At 39.7% G+C, this 21,444-nt stretch overlaps 1 protein-coding gene across 4 annotated transcripts in view; it reads left to right on the top strand.

Moving 5' to 3' along the window:
- Nucleotides 1–21,444, top strand: part of OGT (O-linked N-acetylglucosamine (GlcNAc) transferase) — a 35,033-nt gene that overhangs the window by 3,737 nt on the left and 9,852 nt on the right. For all 4 annotated transcript variants that reach the window (XM_082716155.1, XM_082716156.1, XM_082716157.1 and 1 more), the window contains exons 3-18: nucleotides 424–667; nucleotides 7,541–7,609; nucleotides 10,892–11,008; nucleotides 13,575–13,654; nucleotides 14,233–14,428; nucleotides 14,680–14,820; nucleotides 15,421–15,521; nucleotides 15,683–15,836; nucleotides 15,927–16,028; nucleotides 16,447–16,626; nucleotides 17,278–17,436; nucleotides 18,188–18,277; nucleotides 20,124–20,249; nucleotides 20,647–20,817; nucleotides 20,930–21,046; nucleotides 21,139–21,309. In XM_082716155.1, coding sequence (XP_082572281.1) covers nucleotides 424–667; nucleotides 7,541–7,609; nucleotides 10,892–11,008; nucleotides 13,575–13,654; nucleotides 14,233–14,428; nucleotides 14,680–14,820; nucleotides 15,421–15,521; nucleotides 15,683–15,836; nucleotides 15,927–16,028; nucleotides 16,447–16,626; nucleotides 17,278–17,436; nucleotides 18,188–18,277; nucleotides 20,124–20,249; nucleotides 20,647–20,817; nucleotides 20,930–21,046; nucleotides 21,139–21,309 — 2,218 coding nt within the window. The remainder of the gene's footprint in view (nucleotides 1–423; nucleotides 668–7,540; nucleotides 7,610–10,891; nucleotides 11,009–13,574; nucleotides 13,655–14,232; nucleotides 14,429–14,679; nucleotides 14,821–15,420; nucleotides 15,522–15,682; nucleotides 15,837–15,926; nucleotides 16,029–16,446; nucleotides 16,627–17,277; nucleotides 17,437–18,187; nucleotides 18,278–20,123; nucleotides 20,250–20,646; nucleotides 20,818–20,929; nucleotides 21,047–21,138; nucleotides 21,310–21,444) is intronic.

The following is a 21,444-nucleotide window of genomic DNA, read 5'->3' as shown; positions in this document are numbered from 1 at the left end:
TTGAATTAATCAAAAGGGAAGAATCTATCTTACCCTTTTAATAAATTGCCATTCTGGCTTATTTAGACATTAAAAGATGAATGTCATTACATTTTAATCAACAAATGGAAATAAGGATCATGCCCATAGCATTTTCATTCTTGATCTTAGTGTTCATGTCTTTACAGTGTGGCAGTTTGATAAGACTTTGGTAAAAATTTTATCTCATAAGAAAAAAGGATTCCAACTTGAAGTCGGGGATCCCTCTACTTTTGGAAAACTTTGATTTCCAAAATATTTCCTACCCTACAGTAGTTGAAAGATACTGTCTTGTTACACAGTCAGCAGTAATAGCACAGGAGCTTCAGAAACTGAGTGCGTGTGGGCCATACCTTCTCTCTGTGACATGCATACCCATGTATCAACACTTTTCGCTTTTTCCAGATCTGCTCACTTTAGCACTCTGGCAATTAAACAGAACCCCCTTCTGGCAGAAGCCTATTCGAATTTGGGGAACGTGTACAAGGAAAGAGGGCAGTTACAGGAAGCAATTGAGCACTACCGGCACGCACTGCGTCTCAAACCAGATTTCATCGATGGTTATATTAACCTGGCAGCCGCATTGGTAGCAGCAGGTGACATGGAAGGGGCAGTACAAGCTTACGTCTCTGCTCTTCAGTACAATCCCGTGAGTAACATTTTAATGGTTATTATTTCCCTTTACAAAAGCCCACAGGGAAATAGCCTGCTACTTCAGACATTAAATAGGTTTTTGGATGGAATGAAGTTAAGAGTTAGAAATGTTTGATGACTTAAAATGGTGAAATTGCTTGGACTGGATCTGTATTATGTTTTTAAAAATTAGTTTTATCTAGCAAGTTACATTTAAAAAGCATAAAAATTACCCTTATTGCAAGAAGTTCTACACCTATTTTTATAATGACTGTAAAAATGCAGAACATATGACATTTGGGGGGGTTGTTTTGATTAAATTTGGATATGTTCTGATAGGTATTTGTAACAGTTAATTGATTTTCAAGGCATACTGGATGAAGGGCCTTAATCTGTAATAGGAAATAGTTATAACAGGACACTATTGTGTGGGTCAGTGACATGAAAACTAGGCTGGGAAATGTGTTCCTCAGTAGCTTATTCTGTTTTTGTTCAACATAATTACAAATGGTAGAATTGAGGCAATAGCATCCAAGCCAGGTTTTTGATTAGTTTTTAAATTTGGGGGGCTTGGGACGCCTGGGTGGCTCAGTTGATTAAGCAGCTCCCTTTGGCTCAGGTCATGGTCCCAGCATCCTGGGATCAAGTCCCGCATCAGGCTCCTTGCTCGGCGGGGAGCCTGCTTCTCCCTCTGCCTCTGCCTGACATTCTGTCTGCCTGTGCTTGCTCGCTCTCCCTCTCTCTGACAAATAAATAAAATCTTTAAATTTGGGGGGCTAAATTGCTGATGTTCTCTGGCGGACAAGTGAGGCCCAGCTGGCAGACATTTAAGTTCACATTGAGTTAGGTAGGGTCTCTGAAAGATTGATAAAAAAAAGTAAGACTGGCCCTCAGAACTTTTGATGTAGTTAAGAAAGAACTACAGATAGATATAAACTTAGGAGGTAATGATAGAAGGAGTGTAGGTCTCCAGAAAAAATGAAGGGTACATAACCAAGCTAAGTGGTCTACATTTAGTTTTGCAACAAGTCTGGAAGTTATTTATGTTAGTCAAGTTAATTATGTTAGCTACCATTTATTGAAAATCTGCTATGAGCTCAAATACTGTGCCAGTTGTTTCAGATATTGGTCTTAATGCTTATGATCCTTTGAAGTAGATAGTATTATTGCCAGTTTTACCAGTTAAAAGAGAGAGTCAGGAGAGTCGGGTCCTGTAACTTTCTTGGGATCACACAGTCAGTAATGGAGAAGTAAGATATTAAAACCTGAGCCTGAATATAATTTTTTTCCTCTTGGTAACTGTCTTTTTAAAAAAATTCACATAACATTAACATACAGTGTTATATTAGTTTAAGGTGTATAGTATAGTGACTCAGCAATTCTATACATTACTCAGTGCTCCTCACAATAAGTGTATCTTAATCCCCTTCGCCAATTCCACGCCCCCCCCCCCCCCCAGCCACCACTTTGTTCTCTGTATTTAAGAGTCAGGTTTTTTTTCTTTGTTCATTTCTTTTGAGCTTGAATATCTTGAAACTAAACACAGAAGAGAGAAGAAATAAAAGATTAAAAAAGGGATGATGTGCCCAGAGGCCACTCATCGCTCAAGGCAGCTGTTGAGTACAGTTTGAAAACCATTGATTGTATCCTATTATCCCTTAATCCCTATTTTACAGGTTTGGAAACTGCAGCTTAATTTAGTAGTTTGTGCAAAAGATCTGAAATCACTTTTCATTATGACATCTGTTAATGTTATTTTTCCAGTTAATTTTAAGAGTTTAATATTTATTATTTTTTCATTGCTTTTTGTATGGATACAGTGAAAAGTCTCCCAGTGACTCTTCTTGGAGGTAGTCAGTGAAACTAACTTCTTACATGCATTGAGTATTCTGAAAGGATATGTAGATTTGCATGGCTTTTTATGATTTTTATTGGCTAGTTTACACAAGAAATTATGGGGGGAGCCTTGTACTGCCACTGGGGCTTGGACCCTGTTCTTCAGAGCCAGGGCTCAGAGTTCACTTGTGCACCTAGTTTTCACAGTAACTTCGTACCCTGTATTAATCAGGGTTGGTTCTGCCCTTCTCTTGTTGATTGAGTATAAACTCACTTTTGTCCTCTTATATAGCTGTGGTTCCACATCTTGAACTCTGATCCCCTTGGCTCAGGTTTTCACTTGTTTACGTGTGTAGCAGAGCAGTCATTGCTGCTGACCTGATACCAAACTACCAAGAGTAGAAAACCTAAAGGAGAAGGGAAGACTAAAGTGGGAGACAGAACCGTGTTTTTCAGTATCTAACCTGTTAACAGAAAGCTTGTTGTTGGACCTTACCAAAGAAGTAAAAACAGTCCTAAAATATATCGTGGGACTACCTCCTTAAAGGCACTGAACAGCTATGAATTCCCATGTGGTTCTGTTTCTACTAGTGGAAGTCGCTGCTTTATTTCTGTGCCTTCACCAGTAAGAGTGAAAAAAGGATTGTGCAGACTGCTATGATTTCACCTTAAGTATACCAGTAATGTTTTAACTTATTGAAGGATATCTAACCTTAACTAGACTTCAGCTTAGTGTCAAATGCCTTTGTCAGTTCAGTATTGACAGTCTATAGTCTGTTCCTAAGTTGTGCTCTTGTTAGCAATGCATTGTTGTCTTGAATCATAGAAGTAGTTGGCCTATGAAAAATAGTTAAAATCACGTTATTTTGGTTTTGCAGCAGTGAAAAGGTAAAATGTTATGGTAGTATTCTTGGTAATCTGTTTTCAGCAGTGTTTATCCTTTCTAGTTAATGGTAGAAGTTATTCTGTGACTTGATTATAGAAATTTTAAGACCTGGAGCTGTTTCATATTTTTATGTTCTTAACTGTCTTCTGTAATGTTGGATGATTTAATAATTTCACTGACATTTTAGTCCATTGTATTTAAAGGTGCTATTGCAGTGGTTAATCTATATGATGGTTCACTAGAGTTTCCTCATACCCAGCAGTTGCTTTTATGAATTACGTATAAAATTGTCCTTTGTAAAATGGCTATAACCCTGAGTTGTTCTAAGGAGCTCTGTTGGTTGTTGAAACATTGCTTTGGCTTTGATTGTGGATGCATAATGCTGAGAGCTACTGGCATCCTATCACATTACTGTCATGTAATTTGTTACTGTTGTGAGCCAAGCTGTGGAAAACCATATATTTCTGTTTCTCTCTGCTTTTTATTATGTTTGCTGTGCAAATGTCACATTTAAATATTTGAGTGCTTATTGTGTGTGCAGTGCTTTATTAGGAATTGGGGTGATATGCCGGGGAGAAAAAGTTGAAGGTTCTAATACGAGAGAGGACCTGACCCGCAAAGAGAAAAAGGGCGTTAGGTTCTTTGGATGATTATTGTTAGAGAGTATTAATCAGAAGATATTCTTGAGTGGGTGCTTATAACCTAAGCATTCTGTAGGAAGGTAAATAGCAAGTAGACTTCCTTGGCTGAAGTGGTGAGTCAAGTAGTAAGAAGAAGTGAGTGTAGTAGAGGAGAGTCAGTTTGAAGATTCAGAAAGAGTAGAGGCTGAGGAGTTTAAATTTAAATTGAGAGGCAATTGAGAACTACCGTATGTTTTTATCAACCTGATTCTTGCTTCATGTGTATGTGTGTAAGTGTGGATAGATAGATGTGGGTAGGGGTTGGAGCTCTAGGAAGAAAGGCAGGAAATAAATGTTGTTTTGGGAGGGGTGGTTATATAGGAAATTCTTTTTATCTTTTAAAGATTTTATTTATTTATTTGAGAGAGAGAGATCACAAGTGGGCAGAGAGGCAGGCAGGGAGCAGGCCCCCTGCTGAGCAGAGAGCCTGATACAGGACTCAATCCCAGGACCCTGAGATCATGACCTGAGCCAAAGGCAGAGGCTCTAACCCACTGAGCCACTCAGGCGCCCCTCTGTAGGAAATGCTTACTCATTTTGAAGCAGTCTTAGGTTTTGAACTTTTGGGAGAATACTTGTATCCTTGGATTTCCTAGAAATCTGCTGTTTGTGCATAAACGTTTGGATTCCCAAATGGGCGACTTGGATTTCAGTATTATATTTAATATGAGATGTTTTACCTTTTCCTAAAACTGCCTTGTTGATTATCTGCTAGTGATCTTGAAGATAATCTGTTTTTAACTGTGGGCATTGTGTTAACTTGATTTAGTATGCTGTAATGGATCAAGATGGTATTATTAAATATAGGTAGGCACTGTCAGCACTTGGATGGCATCCATCCAAGAGTTTATAGAAATTAGAGGGTAAAAGTATGCAACAGTTGGCTAAAATATATAGCCCATTAGGGTCACTGTTGGAGAATTATTGCAAGATTTTGATTATTATGGCTCAGAAGAGACATAGGAATTGGTAAAAGTCCAAAGGTAAGTAACTGCAATAATCAGATGTAGTAATAGAGCTTTTATGAGCAGATTGGATTGTTTAGTTAATGGTTGGCCCAAACCGAAGGGTAACCCTTAAAGTTTAGGAAGAAAAATTATACAAAGTAGCTAGCAAGATTATAGAATCATTATTTCTGAGTATAAATGCTTAGAGTCATTAGAGGAAGATAAATCTGTAATAAGACTAATGATACAGGGGTGCCTGGGTGGCTCAGTGGGTTAGGCTGCTGCCTTTGGCTCGGGTCGTGATCTCAGGGTCCTGGGATCGAGTCCAGCGTCGGGCTCTCTGCTCAGCGGGGAGCCTGCTTCCCTCTCTCTCTCACTCTGCCTGTCTCTCCACCTACTTGTGATCTCTGTCTGTCAAATAAATAAATAAAATCTTAAAAAAAAAAGACTAATGATACATGTGACTTTTTTTTTTTTAAAGGATTAGTATTAGCCTTTTGTACGTGAGTTCACAGGAGACAGTCCTCTCTCCAAACACCAGTCACTGCTTGATGGACAGACAGGACAGATCAGGTAGATCATGGAACTGACCCAATATGGTCAACTGTAGGCTATTCTGTGGCAGTCTGTTTGCTGGCTGACTTGGTTCACCTGATGGATGATAGTATACAGTCACAAAAGCTGTTTGTCAGTAAAATTAACCACCTGATTCTGGAAGCCATAGTACGATTGTGCATAGAATAGCGTATATGATGATACTTTGGCACAATTGGCAAAATTTCTCTTACTGGGACTTAATAAGACTCTTTTCCCCTCTGTGGAACAGTTTGAAATGATAAGCTTATTCCCTATTGCCATTGTCTGTGCTTGTTAGCTGGTAGATTTGAATGACAAAGGCAAACAAGGACAAATAAAAATTTAAGCTCACTGTTCTGATGAGTCTTTCATACTGATGAAGGGAATGGTGAGTCAGATGACTCACAACACAATGGCGTTGCTAATAAAAAAGCAGAGTCAACTGCTTTTCATTATTCACCCACTCAATTCTAATGGCACTTAATACTAATGAGTGATCTAGTGGCAGGTGCCAGGATTGAAGCTTTGGTTGGATGATAATCCTTCTGTCTAATGCTGAAATGAAGTCAAGGTTTCTAAATATGTCTGACAGCCCAAGGGTAGGTTTGCTGATCGCCAGTCACAGCTAAATACTTTTTTTCACTATGGAAAATTTTTGGCCCTTGATACTGGAGTGATTCATCATAACCTTTGAACAAAATAGTTGAACAAATATTTGGTGCTTTTTTTTTTTTTTTAAAGTGACTGACGTTTAGGGAGAGGAGCTACAGTAAAGCCCCTAGTCTCCCCCTGCATTTTAAAAATTTAAATTCAGTTAACATATAATGTATAGTTTCAGAGGTAGAGTTCATGATTCATCAGTCTTACATAATACCCAGGGCTCATCACATCACGTGCCCTCCTTGCCCTCCTTAATGTCCATCACCCAATAACTCCATCCTCCCACCTCCCCTCCCCTCTGGCAGCACTCAGTTTGTTTCCTGTGTTTAAGAGTCTCTTAGGGTTTGTGTCCTGCTCTGATTTTGTCTTACTATATTTTTCCCTCTCTTCCCCTATGATCCTCTGTTTTGTTTCTTTTAAAGATTTTTTTTTTAATTTATTTGACAGGCAGAGATTACAAGTAGGCAGAGAGGCAGGCAGAGAGAGAGAGAGGAAGAAGCAGGCTCTCCGCCTAGCAGAGAGCCCGATGCGGGGCTCGATCCCAGGACCCTGGGATCATAACCTGAGCGGAAGGCAGAGGCCTTAACCCACTGAGCCACCCGGGCGCCCCTGTTTTGTTTCTTTTTATAAAAAAGATTTTATCTATTTATTTGACAGAGATCACAAGTAGGCAGAGAAGCAGGCAGAGAGAGGGGGAAGCAGGCTCCTTGCTGAGCAGAGAGCCCGATGCGGGGCTCAATCCCAGGACCCTGAGATCGTGACCTGAGCCGAAGGCAGAGGCTTAACCCGCTGAGCCACCCAGGCACCCTGTTTTGTTTCTTAAATTCCGTATATGAGTGAGATTATAGTCTTTCTCTTATTGACTTATTTCAGTTAGCATAATACTTTCCAGTTCCAAGGCCCATAGTCTCTTATTTGAAACTGGTGGGATCAGATGCATTTCAAAATTTGAAATTTTTTAGGATTTTCAAAAGATGGTAATACCATGTATAAAACTCTCAGGTGAGTCTGGAGCAGTACCTTCTAATAAAACACATGTTTCTGCAGCGGAGGTTTGAGTATTCACACTAAGTGGGATCAATGAATTCTCTAAATAGCTTTGTGCCAGTTCTGGTCAGATTTCATCATCAGATAAGTTTTTGGAACTTTTTGGAATTTGGAATTGAGGATGTGGGGTTGTGGTTCTGTAATTTGTCAAGCAGTATCTTTAGTTGGCAGAATAAAAGGACAGCAAGTTTAGATGCGTAAAAGTAATTTCAAGGTATTTTTTACAGTATAATTAAGGAGTATCTCCTGGTTTCTAGGATTTGTACTGTGTTCGCAGTGACCTGGGGAACCTGCTCAAAGCCCTGGGTCGCTTGGAAGAAGCCAAGGTAGGTGTTTGATAGAATACATTGAAACATCAGTGTTATGAAAACTTGTACTTTTTGCCAAGTCTTCAACTCTTCATTGAGCTATCTCCAAAAAACAGTCCTATGAAACTGAGGAAAACTGATGGCATGAATCACCTCAGACTAGAGCAGGGCCAGGCTTTGGCACATCTGTTCTAAGTCTGGGGGTAAAGCAAGAGCCTGAACATTTTGGAGCCTTTCTGCTGAGCTAGATCATCTTTGTAACAATGGGCTCCGTCATGATCTTATGTGGGAATAAGTAACTATTCCTTCAAATCTGAGGCTTGCCTGCTGGTGACAAGCAGAGCGCCTATGATTTGGCTCAAGACTCCTATATGATGCAGGTGCCATTGAAAATGCTGCTCTTCTAAGTCCTTTGTGGCTTGTAAGTGGAGAAGAATTTCATCCAAATGTTACCCTGTAATACTGGCATTTAAAATTCTTATTTAACCTTCCTCCCTTCATCTTCCTTACCCTTTTTACAGTGGAAGAAAGGCTGTTAAAATGATTGCAAATTAATAATTGGAACATCCTGCCCCTTGTCCCTATTCCCTCCCCTAAGTTCCTTTTTCCTCTTTTCCAAACCTATTTGTCTACCTTCTTTTCTTCCTTACTTCCTTCTTTTGTTCTTCCCCACCCTACCTCTTTCAAAAAAAAAAGAAAAGAAAAAGGACAAAGCTGGTTTGTTTGGGAAATGGACTGATCGAAAGAAAACTTGCCAAAGTGGAAAGGTGGCTTTTAGCATTCTTTGTTTCCAAATAATGAATTTGAACACCAGGTTGGGTTATTAAAGCTTTTGGTATAATTGTAAATTAAATTTACAAATGAAATTGTCTTGTTACAAGCCACCTTACGCAACCGCGCTGCAGGGGTGAGGAGTGGGGAGAAACCAGAATGCTTCTGAAACTCCCACCTGTTGCTCTGAGCCCCACGCGCATGCTAATGCGTGGAGTGTATGCGCAGCGTAGCTGTCTGTTTGCTTCATCTAGGGAGGGCGAAGGCTTTTCAGCACCATCTAATGTTAAAAGGCACTAGTTTTAAGTGCGTAGCTCATAAATTCTGCTGACACTTTGGATTAACCTTTATGTAGGTTTCCAGCTAATGAATTGTAATGGATTTCAATCTTAGCTGATAAATCTAATTGGTAATTTTATAGAACAAATATTTGATAAGCTCCTATTAATTGTCACCCCACCAAGCGGACAGCTAACATGAATTGCACTTCACTGCAGCTTTAGAGATCGGTTTAGGCTGAGACATTGCGCCTGCCTTAGGTTGCTGACTTCTTTATTTCAGAGCTCTGGAGACACCTAGTTTGAAAAATGTTTATTCTGTTTTTGTGAGAACTTAGTGAACAAGAACATACTCTTGAGTGAAATGCAATGTATTTCTTTTGTAATCAGTGCATTTGAAAATTCAAGCCAGCATATTCCTAGTAGATCGAAGCAAAATTAAGTTGTCTTTGTAGAAAGCGAAGAGCCTTTCTTCCAGCAAAAATCCCTGCTGTATGCAATAGCCCTGATTAACCCTCTCCCTTCTGCATGTTTCCCATGTTACAGACTTGAGACTGTCCTCATTCCCATATGTAATAGACATCCAAAGAATTTCAATTGCTTTGTTGAACTTTTACTAATGATCTTGTTTTTATTTTCTCTCTTGTTTTTGGTTTTTCACCATTGATATTGTATTTAGAAGGTTTCAGGTGGGTGAAACCTCCTATTCCATGCGTAAGGTGCCTCGCTGAAGGGAGCTCGAGGCCTGGATCTAGGGCAGACACACACCTCCTCCTCTTCCAGCAAGGAACGCACCGAAAAGTCACATGATGAGAAATATGGTAACGGGTTTGTAACTGCCACAGCAAAACAATTTGCCTCCATGCCTGAATCTTCTGTCTTGTGGCTTCAGAAACAGCTTAAAATAATTTTATTTACGAGCAAGTTATGTAAGAGAATGTTTTATACTATAGCCACAATTCTGTCAAAGATAAGTAAAAGTTAATTGATATTAAAAATTATTAGAGATAATTTACTAGTAAAAGCTTCTAACTCTTCTTGTTGTTCATTTTTTTCCTTTTTTCTTCTTTGTTTGGATTGCAGCATTCTGCTCTTCTGATGATGCGCTGTGACCCTGCAGTAGCGCAAAGGCTGCGCAGCGTTAATGCGCAATGCGTGCAAATGAGCCCCTGTGAACGGTTGACTAGATGAGTAATCTGATTGACTGGCTCCCTCAGTCCTATTGTGTAGCCTTTTTTGGATAAAATTGGGTTTTAACATACCTCGAGTCCAACTAATCTCATTAAACAAATATTCTCTCTGGGCCTGTCTAGTAGATTAATGGATCTGGTTGGCCGTTTGCTGCGTCTAGGGGTGTTCTATGTAGCGCAGCAGTTCGCAGCGATTGCGCAGTGCGTTGCTGTTAGGTTGCGCAAGCGATGTTTGCGCTCGCATTACAGGGACCTCAACCTAGGTGCAATCCTGTCATACGAGGTTTCAGCTTTGGTCCCCCTTGGGAGTTGGTCATTGTGAGGATGGATAGCCTGGCTTTCTTATACCTGATGTGGCAGAAAGACATTCTTCTCCTCAATAGCATAGTTTTGATGTGAGTGAGGAATAGTATTGTTTAGAGCAGTGTTTCCCAAAGTGTGTTTTGTAGCATTCTAGTAATATGTTCACGGAAAAAAAGAGTTCCATGGTCAACTAAGTTGAGGGAGTCCCATATAAACTGTTAAAGGCTTAGGCAAGTTCTGTAGCAAAGAAACCCGTTTTCTGTTCGCCTAATTGATTTGATCATGAAATCTTTTTTTTTCCCAGTGAGCTCTGGTAACATTTTGTAGGGCACGCTTTGGGAAACTGGTGAGGGGGTGATGGGGTGGGAAATTTGGTTCTGAGTGTCACCCTCTAGAGCAGACTTGAAAACCTAGCAGAAGCCCTTAGGAGTTCAGGTAAGAGAAGTCCAGCATAGAGTATTAAGGCAACTGACTTCCCAGATAAGTCCCAGAATAAAGGGTCGGTTGTTGGTCAGCAGAACTGAACATGGTGGTTTGCACTTGGGTTCTGGTGGCGCAGGCGCAGGAGCAGCCAGCTGTGGCAGCGCATTAGTTTTGGCGCAAGCGAGCCTATGCTGCAGGGTCACTTTTGGCTGGTCAGAGAAGGAATAATGATATCACCTTCTTCCCCCCCCAATCTTTTTTTTTTCCCTTTACAAATTTTCCCTTTTCCCTTTACCCCCTTCCCCTCCCATCTTCTTTCATTAACCCCTCCTAAGGCATGTTATTTGAAAGCAATTGAGACGCAACCGAACTTTGCAGTAGCTTGGAGTAATCTTGGCTGTGTTTTCAATGCACAAGGAGAGATTTGGCTTGCAATTCATCACTTTGAAAAGGTTAGTCATTAATAATTGGTACTTGGGAAGTGCTTATGTGTGCAGGGTGTTTTTACTTAGAACCAAATAATAGGCCTTTACTTCATCAGTCACTTAATCTTTGTTTCTTTGACAGCATTATAGCATTTGCTGGATGGTATATGATGTGGCAGTTTCCAGTTTTGTTTGTCTCTGAAGATTTTATTTTATTTATTTATTTTTAAGATTTTATTTATTTATTTGACACAGAGAGAGAGATCACAAGTAGGCAGAGAGGCAGGCAAAGAGAGAGAGGAGGAAGCAGGCTCCCTGCTGAGCAGAGAGCCCAATGTGGGGCTTGATCCCAGGACCCTGGGATCATGACCTGAGCCAAAGGTAGGAGCTTTAACCCACTGAGCCACCCAGGTGCCCCTGAAGATTTTATTTTTTAAAGTAATCTCTACATCCAATGTGGGGTTTGATCTCACTCATGACTCTAGATTCAAGAGTCGCTCGTGGCTCCATCGACTGAGCCAGCCAGGTGCCCCCCCCAACCCCACTGGCAGTTACCAGGTTTGCATGGAAAATGTATTTTAGAAATTAAAAATACTTTTTTAAAGAAGGGCAACTTTAAAGAAGCAGGGTTTCTTGGTCAAAAGGCTGATTCCAGATTGGGGTAGGAAATGTACAAAATTAATCTGGAGTGCCCTGTCACACCAGAAAGCAAGGAATCTTTGATAGAGTATGTCGAGAGGACTCGAAAAGGCAACCGGAAGAGGCTCATGCTGGCTAAAGATGGGACTTGAACATCAGCTGGAATATTAACTGAGATATATTTGAAACTTGTCAAATGTGTGTAAATTCATGAGTTTTTAAATATACTAAGAAGAAATTCATTTGTTACCTTTGGAAGATAAGGAGTAATTCATTTTGAAAACGGACTAAAGTAGGAAGAATAAAGCATTTGTCTTCCTTCTGTGTGAACTGGACCTTAGGGTAACCCAGTAGTTGGTGGGGGAAGTTTCTATTTATAGCAGTGTTCCAGCTAGTAAATGAAAAAGGAATGATACAATCAGAGTTTTACCATTAATAGATTTAGGCGTTTATCTGTAGCAAAGAAGACGTAACCAGACACTAGGTACTTTGTGATAGAAGCAAAGAGAAGAGGAAGTGTTCTTTATGACTCTTTAATATGTTCACAATTACTCATTACCTTTACCTTTTCAGTATTTCAGTTAAAGTTTGCATTTATTACACTATAGGAGTACCTACCTCTTGCTCGGTGGTTCTCTACCTTGGTTGCACGTGAGGAGCTTATAAAAGATAGGAATTCCTGGTGCCATCTTCAGAGGGTCTGATTTAACTGGTACGTGAGAGAGCCCAGGCACCCTTTAGGAGGTGAATTCTTAATGTTATGGCCGGGGTTGAGAATCCGTGCTCTGGTTATATCTGGCCATATTTTAAGACAACTTGAGATTTATTTGGATAAAACCATTTAATGGTTAGTATCTCCTTGAAGTTATGTATCTGAGTGTGTAGCTCTAATTACATATCTTACTAAGGTCTTACGGAGTATGTAGACTTTATTAATGAGCTGTATATTTCCCTTTTCAGTAAGAGCCTGCTGCTGCTTCTTCCTGCTATTATGTTTTAGAAGAGTTAGGATTTTTTTTTAAAGATTTTATTTTTTATTCATTTAATTTTTAAAAAAATTTATTTATTTGATAGGCAGAGATCACAAGTAGGCAGAGAGGCAGGCAGAGAGAGAGGAGGAAGCAGGCTCTCTGCTGAGCAGAGAGCCCAATGCGGGGCTCAATCCCAGGACCCTGGGATCATGATCTGAGCCGAAGGCAGAGGCTTTAACCCACTGAGCCACCCAGGCACCCCTGTTCATTTAATTTTTTGAGGTGGGGAGGGGGCAGACAAAAAGGGAGAGAATCTTAAGGAGGCTCCAAGCCCAGCATAGAGCCTGATGTGGGGTTTGATCTCAAAACCCTGAGATCATGACCTAAGCCAAAATCAAGAGTTGAACACTTAACCGACTAAGCCACCCAGGCGCACTTTTAAGATTTTATTTTTAAGTAATCTCTACACCCAACATGGGGCTCAAACCCATAGTCCTGAGATCAAGAATCACATGTTGCACAAACTGAGCCAGCCAGGCACTCCTAGAAGAGTTAGGCTAATTAAACTTGAATAAGATTGGGCCCACCGTTAGAAGTATTTAGCTCAGTAAAATTGGAGCAGACCCAGTTTAACATTTTTCCCTTCAGGACACATTGTACTCTCCCATTACACAAGTTATTTTGATAACATTGAGGTTTGTGAATAATGAGTGGGTACTAAAATAACTGTTTTTAAAAGTTTGTTTCATAATTTCTCTACCCAGTGTGGAGCTCAAACACACAATGCTGAGATTAAGAGTTGCATGCTCTGAGTCAGCCAGACACCCCTATATGGTTTTTTTTTTTAAGTGAAAGAAATAAGATTTAACTATACTGGAATATGTAATTGGAGGCCTAAAATTATCTCAGAATAAAAAATTGTAATTGCCAAGTGTAATCTGAAATCTTAACTTGTCTCTAAGTAGCTGTCTTATAATTTTTAGGCTGTCACCCTTGACCCCAATTTTCTGGATGCTTATATCAATTTAGGAAATGTCTTGAAAGAGGCACGGATATTTGACAGGTGAGAGAATGTTCTGTTTGATACATTTTCTTGAGTGTTGTATTGGCACTTGAGTCTTTGGACTAAAAGGATGAACAGTGGTCCATTGAAAGACATTTTCCTTTTCTAGTATGTTACTTTTCCCTCATCATGTCTGCTGTGTTACCTTTTATTTAGAGGCATTGTTGCCTGACTTTTCATTGCTGGCTTTTGTCCAAGCCATTATCCTTCTCACTGGGAATTTATTTTGAAATTTCGTTTATTGTAAACCTGTTGAAGTGGTTATCTTTTAGACTAAATTATTTCTTTGATCTGATTCCAAAGGCTAAGTAAATCCTGATTTTTTGACCTCTCTCTCTTTTTTTTTTTTTGTTAGGGAAGAGCTGATTTCTTATGTGGAAATAGAAAATATTTCAGTGTAAAAATACATTTTTTTTTAAGTTGGAATGTTGATGTGAGGTTAAGTATAGTATAGGATGAATTATAATTAATTGATATACTTTGGTATAGCTTGAATTAATTGTAACAAAGCATCCATTAAAAGTTAGTTGCATTGTGTGTGTGTGTGTGTGTTTGTATTTTTTTTTTTTTATTTACAGAGCTGTGGCAGCTTACCTTCGTGCCCTAAGCTTGAGTCCAAATCATGCAGTGGTGCATGGCAACCTGGCTTGTGTATACTATGAGCAAGGCCTGATAGATCTGGCAATAGACACCTACAGGCGAGCTATTGAACTGCAACCACATTTCCCTGATGCCTACTGCAACCTAGCCAATGCACTCAAAGAGAAGGGCAGTGTAAGGACATTTATTCAGTCTATTTCTTTGTTACCTGGTGGGATTAAAAGGCTGTTTCTGTACCTATTGCTATTAAGTATCGAAGTGGTGAATTGTTTTACTTTCAAGTTTTGGTTGAGAGCATAGCAAAAATACTTACTTTCTGGAATATTTTCAGCCATTAGGCTTAATTAAGCAGTTGTTGGAATAACATCTGTGGTGGCTCTGTGCTTCCTCCGTATAGGTGTTGAATAATTTGTTTCATTTTCTAGGTTGCCGAAGCAGAAGATTGTTACAATACAGCTCTCCGGCTGTGTCCCACCCATGCAGACTCTCTGAATAACCTAGCCAATATCAAAAGAGAACAGGGAAACATTGAAGAGGCTGTTCGCTTATATCGTAAAGCATTGGAAGTATGTTCAGGGTGGTGTGGCTGGATATTTTTTTCTGTGTGTTAGTAGAGGAAAGGCAGTTAAAGATTGCCATGTCATCCACCTCTTTTGTAAAAGCAGTGGTTGAATCATTCATTGAACCAGTAATTGAGTATCTAAGGTATGAATGAAGTCTTGTGTGACATTCAGGGAAGTCCCTATGTTGAGTTTGTTATTTTATGGGCAGGTAGAGCTACACGGAAAAGTTAAACTGAGTTAACAGTTCAAGAGAGGTTACAAATAAGTACATAATTTCAGTGCCTGATGGCTGTAATGGTGGGTGGTGGTTGTGGTAGGAGCTTAATAAGAGACCGAGATTTTAGAAAAGAGAGATGCTGGAGTAATCGGCATAAGCTGGATGAGGAGAGGTCTTACCTCCTCACCTTTGGAAACAAGGAGAGGTAAAAAATAAAGGAAGAGGTAGAATTTGAGTGACTTGATTTTGAAGAATGAGGAGACTTGGAGAAGGTAGACAGAAATGTAGGGATATAAAGATACTTGAGCAAAGTTCTTACCGTGGTAAGTTTTTACTGCTGGTTTAGAAGTTTTTTTTAAACCGCGGATGTCATCTTGACTCTGTAGGTCTTCCCAGAGTTTGCTGCTGCTCATTCAAATTTAGCAAGTGTACTGCAGCAGCAGGGAAAACTTCAGGAAGCTCTGATGCATTATAAGGAGGCTATTCGGTAAGATCATCACTGTCTAATTTTTTTTTCTTTTACATTTTTAAATGTTTGGCCTGTGGCATATTTGGCTTGTGTTAAGATGACTTTTAATAACCACAGACTAACATTACAGGGAGTTAAAGCTTTTTGTACTAGAAGAAAATCTTCGTTTTCTCTTTTAGAATTAGTCCTACCTTTGCTGATGCCTACTCGAACATGGGAAACACTCTAAAGGAGATGCAGGATGTTCAGGGAGCTTTGCAGTGTTACACTCGTGCCATTCAGATTAACCCTGCGTTTGCAGATGCCCACAGCAATTTGGCTTCCATTCATAAGGTTACTACTGTTGATTATAATATATGCATCTAAGCACCTAATGTTTAATTCTAGCAAAACTTTTAACCATCCCACTTTACTTATTTCTAGGATTCAGGGAATATTCCAGAAGCGATTGCTTCCTACCGCACTGCTCTGAAACTGAAGCCTGATTTTCCTGATGCTTATTGTAACTTGGCTCATTGCCTGCAGGTAAAGAATAACAGGCCAGTAATTGGGTTTCGGTGTGGCAATCACTTTTTAATTGTTATGTGCCACATTAATCCAACCCTGGCCAGAGACCTTTAAACGAACTGTTTTCTAAAGGGTTATCTGAAGTTATATTAGGCCAAAGTCATGTAAAATGCTAAATCTTGGAATAGGGTTTTCTGGGAAATAACTCCCCCCCCCCCCAAGACTTTATTTGACAGAGAGAGCCAGAGAGCACAGGCTGGGGGGTGGGGCGGAGATGGCAGAGGGAGAGGGAGAAGCAGGCTCCCCACTGAGCAGCAAGACTGACATGGGGCTCCATCCCAGGACCCCGGGATCACAACCTGAGCCAAAGGCAGATGCCCGATCACCTGAGCCACCTAGGTGCCTCTGGGTAGTAACTGTTTCTTGCCTCCTCTAGATTGTCTGTGACTGGACAGACTATGATGAGCGAATGAAGAAGTTGGTCAGTATTGTGGCTGACCAGCTAGAGAAGAACAGGTTGCCTTCTGTGCACCCTCATCATAGTATGCTATACCCTCTTTCTCACGGCTTCAGGAAGGCTATTGCTGAGAGGCATGGAAACCTCTGCTTGGATAAGGTACGATTGTTTTGTCTCAATCTTTCTGTTTCATAATAAAGTACAGATACAGAAGATGACGTGAATCAGTCATATGTATGTGGTTCCATGAGTTAGTTACTATAAGGTGAACACAACCCACGCTGAGAAACGAGATACCCCAGAGACACCATGTCTCAATCATGACCCTTCCATCCCCTAGGGTGGAATTCTAACAGTAGAGGACTGGTGTTTGAAAACCATGATGTTTAATAAAAGTGTTGGTATTTTATACTTTGCTTTGAGAATTAGAGCAGTACTTGATCAAAGATGACAGTTTGCTCAGCAGAATGGATTAGAGTGCTAGATGTAATTCTGTGTTTTAGAAATGCTTCCTTATAGAATTTTCTAAAATGCAGGGTATGTCATGCTCTGTCCACACTGCCTCGAGCTTTCTCCAAGTTTTTAGATTTGCTCAAGCTACTTCTTAGGCCTCAGGAACAGGTCAGAGTATGAAGCATATTATATAAACTGCTAAGATTGGATTGAATTGGCTGTATGACTTAAGTATTCTGGGCACACCATTCCCAACAGATGGAAAGTACAGGCCTGTTTTGTTTTTTATCAGTTTTCCTAGATGAAGATTTATGTATAGATTCAACTGTACTAACAGGCATTGGTTTCTGTTGGTAGATTAATGTCCTTCATAAGCCACCATATGAACATCCAAAAGACTTGAAGCTTAGTGATGGTCGGCTGCGTGTAGGATATGTGAGTTCTGACTTTGGGAATCATCCTACTTCTCACCTTATGCAGTCTATTCCAGGCATGCACAATCCTGATAAATTTGAGGTAAGACTAGTATTTCCCTAGAGACACTATTTGTTTTATTAAAAAAACAACAACAACAAAAAATATTTCTGGCTTTATCATCACCATTAGGTGTTAAGGTCAGTCAGTGTCTTTTTGAAAGATTTGAGCCAAGATTAGTTTTACATTTAATTTTAATTTTTTAATTGAAATACAGTTGACATACAATATTACATTAGTTTCAGGTGTACAACATAGTGATTCACATTCGTTCATTATGAAATGCTCACCACAGTAAGTGTAGTTACTGTCTGTTACCATATGAAGTCATTAAATGTTGACTGAATTCCCTATGCTGTACTTTTCCAGTTAGAAAATAAGTCACAGGGGTGGAGTTTGTACGTCTTAATCTCGTTCACCATTTTACCCATTCTCCTCACCTCCTCCCTCTGACAACCACCATTTTGTTCTCTGTACTTAGGAGTCTGTTTCTGTGTATTTTTTGTTTGGTCATTTGTTTTGTTTTATAATTCCATATGTAAGTGAAACCATATGGTACTTGTCTTTTTCCGTCTGACTTATTTCACTTAGCATAATATTCTCTAGTTCCATCCATGTTGTTGTGAATGGCAAGATTTCATTCTTTTCTCTGGTTCTATTGTATGTATGCATGCGTGTATGCCAACACCCTCTGTGTATTCTTTATCCATTCATCTCTTGATGGACATATAGGTGGTTGCTTCTGTATCTTGTTAAGCTGAGGATTTTAAATACATTGTGTGCTGCCCTTCAGGTATTCTGTTACGCCCTGAGCCCAGATGATGGCACAAACTTCAGAGTGAAAGTGATGGCAGAAGCCAATCATTTCATTGATCTCTCTCAGGTAGGCGAAACTCCTACACTTCAGGCTTTAAATTTAAAACAAATAGTGAATGAAACTATTGGTGTATAGCTTGTATTTTTCATGACCAGTATTTAACATCAGCCATTACATATGGATAACTACTGTGATCTTATTTCTCTGATCATTTACATTTGTAATCAGTGTGGATTGTGCTGACGTTGCAGATGAAATCAAAATGGGATCTATTTGTGCTTGGACATAAAACTCTTCAGGAAATGCTGCCTTGGAAGAGGAATAAATAGGTTATTTAAAGAAAATAGAGGAATTCTAGGGTTCATCATGGTTCATCTGTTTTTGTGGGCATTAGCCTTTGGTTAACTTTATTTCTGTACTTGCTCTATTGTTATTTTTAGGAGCATCAATTTTATGATAAATTAAGATTGAGGGCACCTGGGTGGCTCAGTTGGTTAAGCGGCTGCCTTTGGCTCAGGTCATGATCTCTGGGTTCTGGGATCGAGTCCTGCATTGGGCTCCCTGCTCAGGGGGGAATCTGCTCCCTCTGCCTGCTGCTCCCCTTGCTTGTACTGTCTGTCTTTATGTGAAATAAGTAAATAAAATCTTTTTTTTAAAGATTTTTAAAAATCTGTCAAATAAGTAAAATCTTTTTTTTTTAAGATTTAAAAAAAAAAAGATTTTATTTATTTATTTGACAGAGATCACAAATAGGCAGAGACGCAGGCAGAGAGAGAGGGGGAAGCAGGCTTCCCACTGAGCAGAGAGCCCGATGCAGGACTCGATCCCAGGACCCTGAGATCATGACCTGAGCAGAAGGCAGAGGTTTACCCACTAAGCCACCCAGGCGCCCAGTAAATAAAATCTTTAAACAAAATTAAGATTGAAACTTGTGGAGGTATTAATTTGCTTGGTCTAGAGGTTTTTCTTTATAGATTCTGTGGGTCACTTTGGTGACTAAAAGGGATATGCAGTGTATGGTATATCTAGTAATTGATACATGAATCATTCAAGTTCCAGCAGAAGGGTTGTGAGATCTTGTCATTTAGTAAATAGTGTGTGCCACCATTTTCAGCAATGTAGCTGTTGCTTTGGGAGTATACGTAACCCTTCCTGATGTAGTGTTTAGACTCTGACCAAGAAGCATATTGTCCTCCACATCTGGGATGTTCAGGGACCCATTGCTTATTGACTGTGGAGTCTAAACTCTTCAGCAGGGCCCTCACAGTCTTTTTTTTTTTTTTTTAGAGAGAGAGGGCTCAAGTTGGGGTGGGGAGAGACAGAGGGAGAGAATCTCAAGCAGACTCCATGCTGAGTGTGGAGCCCGACATAGGGATCCATCTCATGAACCTACGATCATGACCTGAGCCAAAATCAAGAGTTGGACGCTTGACTGAGCCACCCAGGCACCCCAGCCTTCACAGTCTTTCTAAGTCTGAGCACAGCCATGTTTGTCAATGCTTTTCACCTGCCATTTGCCCTCATATATACCTTAAACCAGACAGAAGTGATCTACTCAGCATTTGCAAAATCTGCCATGCACTTTACTCTGGTTCTTTATTCATTTTGTTTTCTGTTGAGATTCTGTTCTGTCCAACTGCCTTACTCATCTTTGAAGGCCCATTTCAAACACCAGTCCTCTAGGAAGTCTTGTTATTCATAGGTTCAATATAGAGTAAACTCCTCTTCCTGCGTATTCTTTTTCTGTAATGTTTTGGGCCCATTTTAATGGCACTTAGCCACATTTTAATGCTGCATTAATGTAATTTGTGTTACCGTGTTTTGCACCTATGACTCTGAATTCTATTTGCCATTAAAGCTAATTGAATTAGTTTGAGATTACACATAGTTCTTATTTTTTTTTATTCCACAGATTCCATGCAATGGAAAAGCAGCTGATCGCATTCATCAGGATGGCATACACATCCTTGTAAATATGAATGGTTATACCAAGGGTGCTCGAAATGAACTCTTTGCTCTCAGGCCTGCTCCTATTCAGGTAAAGGAACTAAATAGTAATTGCTCACAATGTTTATTGAGCTCAAAAGAGTGATTGCTGCTACCCCCGCCCCCCTGGTTACCTGGCATTTGAAATAACAGACATGCTTGACTTAAGAAAAATAAAATATAGTTCTTGAAATGTACAGGGATAAAGAATTTTGAGTGTCGAATACAATATGCACAGGCACATGATTAGAGACACGCAATTCATGGTTGAGTACAAACAGTTGTTTGGTATTGTAAATTGGAAAAACATTTAACACTTCAAAAGGTAGTCTGAGATACTACATCATCTCTCTTGGCTAAAGAAGTCAACCCTTCTTGTATGTTTATTTAGTTTTGAACTCTTTTGATGAAAATTTTTAGGTTTTGGCCTGGTTTCTTTTTTCTTCTAGGCCATGTGGCTGGGATACCCTGGGACTAGTGGTGCACTTTTCATGGACTACATCATCACTGATCAGGAAACGTCACCAGCTGAAGTTGCTGAGCAGTATTCTGAGAAACTGGCTTATATGCCCCATACTTTCTTTATTGGTGATCATGCTAATATGTTCCCTCACTTGAAGGTAGGTAGAAAAACAGTGCTATGTGGATGTTGCAAAGAACTGTAGTCATTTCTTTGTTGTTGTCCCTAAGAATCCTAAAAGATTTGTCTCAAACATTTTTTTTTTTAATTAGAAAAAAGCAGTCATCGATTTTAAGTCCAATGGTCACATCTATGATAATCGGATTGTTCTTAATGGCATCGACCTCAAAGCATTTCTTGATAGTCTGCCGGATGTGAAAATTGTCAAGGTCAGAACCTGGTCAATATTGTCATTGAAATGAAGTTATCTGCATTTGGGATCTTATCCCTAATGATACATTTTGTCATTTTTTCCTTACAGATGAAGTGTCCTGATGGAGGAGACAATGGTGACAGCAGTAATACAGCTCTTAATATGCCCGTTATTCCTATGAATACCATTGCGGAAGCAGTTATCGAGATGATTAACAGAGGGCAAATTCAGATAACAATTAATGGGTTCAGTATTAGCAATGGACTAGCAACTACCCAGGTGAGGAGAGAATAGAGCATAATATGTACCACCAGGTATTCTTTTATCCCCTTTAAGTCTCATAATAACTCCAGGAGGTATAAGCATCATTATCCCTGTTTAATAGTTGAGGAATTGAGTCCAGTGGAAATTGGC

Source organism: Mustela nivalis (genome assembly GCF_964662115.1).
Source record: "Mustela nivalis genome assembly, chromosome: X".
NCBI classification, from domain to species: domain Eukaryota; kingdom Metazoa; phylum Chordata; class Mammalia; order Carnivora; family Mustelidae; genus Mustela; species Mustela nivalis.
Note: the sequence above shows the minus strand (reverse complement) of the source record. Positions and strands in the feature narration are given on the sequence as shown.